Source organism: Nicotiana attenuata, chromosome 7 (assembly GCF_001879085.1).
Source record: "Nicotiana attenuata strain UT chromosome 7, NIATTr2, whole genome shotgun sequence".
NCBI classification, from domain to species: domain Eukaryota; kingdom Viridiplantae; phylum Streptophyta; class Magnoliopsida; order Solanales; family Solanaceae; genus Nicotiana; species Nicotiana attenuata.
This window is the reverse complement of record NC_031995.1, coordinates 39,601,088-39,608,423: the sequence shown is the minus strand read 5'-3', so window position 1 is coordinate 39,608,423 and position 7,336 is coordinate 39,601,088. Positions and strand designations below refer to the sequence as shown.

Below are 7,336 nucleotides of genomic sequence, written 5' to 3'. Positions count from 1 at the left end.
TAAATTCATGGGGCACATACTTTTAGTGACAAAACATAAATTTCGTAGCAAATTTTTTGTCTACTTAAGTTTCCCGCCAAAAAATAGATTGGCGCCAACTATTGATTAATATTAGCCACAAAATTAATATTATTGATGACAAATTAGTTTCGTCACTAATGTTGTAGGCAACTAATTATTCGTCTTAAAATAATTATATTTTGGCTACGAAATAGTTTCGCCACTAAACGTTTTATATTTTTTGCAACCTTAGTTTTGTCAGTAATAGCATAAACAAATTATCGATAATCATTGTATCATCTCTATTTAACCTATAAAATTATTAGGTACCATAAAAAGTTCATCTCTAATTATTGATTTTTTGGAAGAAAAATTAGAGTCGTACTTAAATGCACACGTCAAATACGTGTAATGACGAAACACAAATTTGTAGCGATAGTTTTATCTACTCGAGTTTTTCACCAAAAAGATGAATTGCCGCTAGTTATTTGGTAACATTAGTCACAATGTTTAAAGTTGTTGGTGACAAACTAGTTTAATCTCTAATATTGTAGACAACTAGTGAAATATATTATTTGTCTTAAATTTGTTATATTTTATTCGTTGACAAAGTTTGGTGACTAATTGTATTATCTATAATATATTAAAAGCAAAAAAGCCCTTAGCGAAACGTCATTTTTTTTTGTCCTTCAAAAATAAAGTTCACATTAGATAAAACAATCATTTAGTTATTGCTCTACTATTTATGAATATTCATTTAATAAGTTTTCTAATTATAAATATAATGTACTTATTACATACATATATCGCCACTTTTTATGGCACTATATCAGCTGTGTCAGATTTTTTTTGTATAATGCCAGAAAATCTGGCGCTATACATTAACGGTGCAGTTACCGTTAATGTATAGCGTCAGGTTTTCTGGCGTTATATATAGTATGGTAACTTTTTTTTTATACCTATTTGTGTAGTTTGAGTCCAAAAGAATCACATTTTGGTTCCGGACTCGAGATTGGAGTGCTGGCGAACATTCAAAATTCTTCACACGTGCTGTCAGTAAAACTCAAAATTACCATTTTCTTCCACTTCCTTTTTTCTAAATTTTCTTCTCAATTTCTAAAATTTCCTTTTTTAAGGCGCCTGCTCGTATTGTCTAAAAACTAAAAAGTAGTTGCGTCTGCAGTCAGAAAATTTAATACTGTACTTATCAAACTGGGCTTTGGAAGCTCAACCGCGCCTAATCTTTGTCAACTATGTATTGACAAATACACCCTTGCTATTTCGACAGAATAACAACAAATGCAGCGCTTCACACGCAAATTCCTCCATTCCACAATTCGCATCTATACTTTAACAGAACAATTCGCACATTCTTTCTATTCACTGAGTTGACTCGCCCGCCATGTCCGTGTCCGACCAGCAGCGAACTCAGAAGGACGATCCGTTCCTCCTCAATTACAATCCCGAAGAACTCCGAATCGCATCAGAGTTTCTGTCCAATTGGCTTCCCTTTCTCTCCCGTGACCTCTGCCACTCCTGCACCAACACCCTCTCCGATCGCATCCGATCCCTCAATTTTAGTACTTTCTCTTTCTCTTTCTCTATTTTTGTATTCTTTACATTAATATGTGTTAATGCATGTGTAATCAATTGATATAAACTCTGTAGCTCATGTACTAATTCTCACAATTTGCATTAAGTTCCCTGCTTTTTTGCGCTTGGACGAGTTTTTCCTCTAGAGACAGTGTCCTAATTCAAGTTTGCTTATTTATTTGGCTTTTGATTAAATTTATTAGTAAAGCTGTTGTTTTTTTGGGAGGTATTACTTAGTTTTGAAGATTGTTGTAGATAACATATGCAAAGTTAAAGTTTCTTTGGTAGATAACGATGGGCCAAACAAAATTGAATTCTGCTTTGTCTTGCTTATGTTTTTGGATATACTTTAATGATGAAGAAAGTTGTTGATTTAGTGAGTTTTTCTGATCAGAGATTTTGTTGGTATGATTGCAGAAGTTGGTGGTGATGCAGAATGCTTGAAGCAACCAAAGAATATCAGTGTTTTGACTCCGGAACGTTGTGACTCGGATGGATGCAATGGGAGTCAAGAGAATTGTGACAACAATTCACTTGGAAGTTGGAATGATTGTGGTGACTTGAATGATAATGCAGATACAAACTCATTGGGGAGTTGGAAAGACGGGGCTGGTGGGGGGGAGCCATTTGAGGAGCCTTCCGTGGACAGGCATTCATCTGACAGTTGTATAGATGGTGCGGATTCCGTTTCTCGGCCTGTTGGAGAGGCAACTACAAGTGAAGCATTCAGCTCATCCATACCTGTGACTACCCCGAAAATGAAGATGTCGTGGGCTGATATGGCTCAGGAGGATGAGCTTCAAGCAGAGCAAGTGAGTGAGTCAATTGCCTTGAGTAGTCAGGTGAATGGTGTGTCTGAAGAGGAAATTACTACTCCGGAGAGTAAGCCAAAAACAGAATTGTCAAGGGAACAACGAGAATACATTAGATTCTGCAATGTGAAGAGGAAAAAGGATTTCATATGTTTGGAGAGGGTGAATGGGAAATTCGTGAACATACTTGATGGATTGGAGCTACATAAGGGTGTCTTTAGCGCAGCTGAGCAAATTAGAATAGTTAAATATGTAGAGAAGCTTGATCAGATGGGGAAGAATGGTGAATTGAAAGGTATGTTTTATCCTTTATACAACTCTCTTAATCATTTTTTTTCTATTTTCAAATGAATGTTGTTTTCATATTGAGCTTGGCAAAGCATAGTGAGTCCAAGCCAGGATTAAGGAGTAGGGAGCTATAGCTACTAGCTAGACGGCCAACATACAATAATCTTATTATGTGAGGGATGCGATGATACCAGCACTTATCTGCTGGATCACATAAGAAGCCCGGAGTTATGTGTGCTTGGACAGCAGTGATACAAGGATTGGCATCCCTTGTGGGGCCAACTAGTATAAGACAAGCATAGTTGCTTGATTGATATCGTCTAGCTCTGTTGATGTTTGATCTTCAAATGTATTTGAGCAGGTGTTTCTGTGAACCAGAACACTCATATTTATCCACTTTGTTGTTGTTAGACTTGTTTTAACATTAGACAATTAGTAGAGTGTTCGATGATTGGTATTAGCTAGCGGATTCCCTTCTTTTTTCCAATTCATTGACCAGAGGGCTAAATAATTTGTATTTCTAGCATAGATACCAAGGTTATTTGTCAAATGCATATGTGTTTCTAACAATTTAGATCTGGAATAACGTTTTCAATGTTACCATTGTTGTTCATGCCTTTATCTTCATTTTGGCAGATGGTCATCCAGTTTGCATCCTATGCTATTTAGATGCTAATGTTTTTCAAGTAGGGTGATTGACATGGAGTTATTGCATTAGTTTAACTATAGGAAAAGTAAGAAACGAATTCGGCTTTGCTTGAGAGAGGATGAAGCTATTGCATCAGCTTGCACCTTTTCTACCTATCAGTATCTTTTACTATAAGACTTACTTACTACCTATTCGGGAGGATCTCAGATTCAACGTTAGTGGTTGTGTATCTTTCAAATACCTTATTAGTTATTTCTCCTTTTGTCTGTTATTGAGAGTTACAGTACGTGAAACATTTCATCATTGTATGTTAAAGCTAAGCTGGTCTGGCCGTCTGGGCATCCCAGACTTCCAAGTGTTGAAATGGGGAATCTTGTCTTAGTAAATTTATCCTATTTTAGTTTTTTCTTAGTGATAGCACATACTCTTCTATGTTAATTACCAGACATTAAAGAGATGAAAGAAGAGATGGACTGAGAAAAAGAACTGGTTAAAATTCAATGTATCAGATTAACTGTCAACAGGGAAATAGATTGTGATATCTTTTTAAGGTGGTAATATGCTGCATGAGAAATCTGTTTCGTCTTTTTTTTGGATTTGATGTAAATTAAAAAAATGGCTTGTGTTACTGTCAGATGTGTGTAGATTCATTATACATACCTGGATTAATTGCATAGGATTTCTAACAGATTATGTTTAATGGTGTGCCAAAATTAGAAATCCAGTAATTAGGAAATTTTCCTTGTTTAATGTGCCTATACTCATAAAAAAAGAGCCTGCTTCTACGTTGGTAATACCAATACATCTAGAGTTTTACCACCAATTTTTTCTTGATTCAGCTTAGAAATTTCTCCCTTGTTAACAAGGGTATCATAGAATATTGTGAGTATGGTATAGGAAAGAAGAATTTCAAAGTAAAGGTTGAGGCATAACTATGACTTTTCATTTGGAAAATTTGGAAGTAGTTGACAAGGTGCACATTTACTCCGTTGACTAACTTGTGCTTTTTTGTAAGAACGACATGCACCTCTTCTTTTCAAGATTTTCCTAAAGGTAGTTCCCACTCATTCTAATTCAGTAATTCTACTATAGTTCAATGTCCATCTCTCTTCCTCGTGGCTCGCTTCATCAATTAGTTTGATCTGGTTTAGTTTTTCCTTTATACTTGTGAAGAGTGTGAAGAGGAAGATGTTTTTTTTAGCTTCCTCCTTAAATTTCCATTTAAATTTGTTTGTTAAGTTCTTTCAGTCATTTTTAGTTATCTCATGGCTCTTACATGCCTGTGCTGATTGTTTAGAGAGGACTTATACTGCGCCACCAAAGTGGATGAGGGGCAAAGGACGTGTGACAATCCAATTTGGTTGTTGTTACAACTATGCACCAGTAAGTCTTCTACAATGTTATCTTAATCCCTCCCTCTTCACACAGAACCCCCCCCCCCTCCCCCTCCCCCTTCCCCTCCCCCTCCCACCTACACATACAGAGGCTCAGAACAGTAAATGGAGTACCTTAAACTATTGCCTATTAGGTGACAACATAGTAAAGACTTCTTTTCCCCTAATTCACAGCTTTCTTCTTTGATAGGGTTGTAGCATATGGGGTTAATCACTGAAAGGAAGTTGAATGTATGCATAGCATAATGACTGAATTTTCTTTATGGCAGGATAAGAGTGGGAATCCCCCAGGGATCCTCAAAAGTGAAACTGTTGATCCATTGCCTGATCTTTTGAAGGTCATGATTAGAAGGCTTGTAAAGTGGCATGTGATGCCTCCGACTTGTGTTCCAGACAGCTGTATTATCAACATTTATGAAGAGGGAGATTGCATACCACCGCATATTGACAATCATGATTTTGTGCGTCCCTTTTGTACCGTTTCATTCCTTAGCGAGTGCAACATTGTGTTTGGTTCCAACTTGAAAATAGTGGGTCCCGGTGAGTTTGCTGGTGCAATTGCAATACCGTTGCCAGTGGGGTAAGTGAGAGTGTGCTGTTCTTCTCATACTACTGAAATTAGGAGGATTGATCATAACTGACATTATATTACTCCAGATCTGTACTGGTCTTGAATGGAAATGGAGCTGATGTAGCTAAACACTGTGTGCCAGCTGTGCCTACTAAAAGGTACACACTGAATGTTCAGAGCTCTGGAGTCATAGTTAAATCTTCTGTGTCCTTGCACAATATGCTAACATCTTGTTAACCGGTACTTCATATAGGATTTCAATCACGTTTAGAAGAATGGACGAATCTAAAAGGCCAGTTGGATATGTTCCTGAGCAAGATTTACAAGGGCTGCAGCCCTTGTCATATGAAACAGACAGACAGAAGAAATCGAACTCCTCAAAACCAAGGTATTCTGCAAGAAAACAGTCAGCACTACGGGAAGAGAGCATGGAAAGAGTAAAGATGCCAATGAGAAGGCATTCAGAGCCCCGTTACACAGGTCGATATCGACAAGGACCTGCAAACAGACAGAGGTTTAGCGTGAATACAGAAAATTGAAGGTATATTCGGACTTGATTGTTTTGATCCATCGTCATCTGCTAAAATTAATGGCTCTGTTGGTGGAGGTCTCTTCTTATCTTCACCTCGAGCTGTTGAAGTATTAAAATTCTGAGAGGAATTTGCTTGATACTCCTTTGGATGAATATCTTCTAAAATAGAAGTTCAATCCTGCTCTCTGCATTGAAATCTTGTACTACAATAATTTCCGGAAACCAGGTATGAATGTGAATGAGGCACAATCAAGCTGAGAGTGGTGGTCATGTGATCTAGAGATGGGTGGATAATATATCTGATCTGATAATATATCCGATGTATGTGTGGTGTTCCAGTTTGCGGTGGTAATGGAGTGTATGTATATCACGAGGCAGCTATGCAAATAACTACTTGGCAGCTTGGATAAACCCTGCTGAAGATTGGACTCTGTCTACTTGAATAATGCACCTTGTGAAGAATTAAGTCCATCCATGTACACTTGATATTGGTGAAGCTTACATGGTATTCAATTCATATGTTGTAGGTAACAGTTATTTGCGCACAAGCATTTGTACTTGCTTACTACTGTAATGTTTTCTCCTAGTGCTTGTATCGTTAATCGGTTGAGCTTATACATTGAGAGCTAAGTTATCTTGTCTGACAGTCTTTGCTTTTCTACTTGTTGGCTCAAAATTTTTTTTGGAATATTTACGGTGCGAAGCAGAAAGAAGGCTAATGATAGGAACATGAGCGGAGGATCCGAACTCTTAACTTGCTCTATGACTATACATTTTCATCATTTGGTCTTACGCCAATTATACCATCTTATTAGGCTCAAAATCGAAAATATTAATTTTATCTTTGTAATTTAAATGCTAGTACAAAGAATATTAAAATAATTATAGTACTTGAAAGTATATAGTATTTGTTATAAATAGAATTTTATTTATGGTGAATGTCTGTATTTAGAGAGATTCTAGGGTTTATTATTTGGTGGCTAAGTCACCATCTCCGTATAAATGGAGGGTTCTATTCCATTGTAATTGATCCCAAATTCAATAAGAATTCTCTCCCTCTAATTTTCTCTGCAATACTTTTCTTCTTCTTTTATTGTTTTATAACACGTTATCAGCACGAGACTCTAACCAATTGAGTAGAAGCTTTGGGATTGAGCATAATGATTGTCAATTGTTCCATGAACTTCCTTCATGATTAAATTCTGGATTTAAGGTATGTATTTCACCGTATTTTTTTATAATTTGATTTTAAATACAAGCAAAGACAATAAACTTTGATTACAACTCTAATGGAGTTTGTAAGAAACTATAACCACCCGAAGTGGTAAAATTTCTATGTCTTGCCATGATCAAAAGTCATGTATGATCGTGAGCACAAAAATTGAAAACCCGCCCCATTGAATTTGCTCCATTCTTATTCCCTTAAGAGAATGTGATAGCAGTATGTGATAAGTCTGAAAGAAGACAAAATTATTACTATGAATGTATCAATGAATA

General features: G+C 36.5%; 1 protein-coding gene across 1 annotated transcript; it reads left to right on the top strand.

Annotated features, from left to right (window-relative positions):
- Positions 1,308-6,500, top strand: LOC109228962. Its single transcript, XM_019394240.1, has 6 exons — positions 1,308-1,580; positions 2,011-2,700; positions 4,640-4,725; positions 5,006-5,316; positions 5,394-5,465; positions 5,561-6,500. Exons 1-6 carry the CDS (start codon positions 1,403-1,405, stop codon positions 5,844-5,846), a joined length of 1,623 nt encoding a protein of 540 aa, XP_019249785.1. The 5' UTR covers positions 1,308-1,402; the 3' UTR covers positions 5,847-6,500.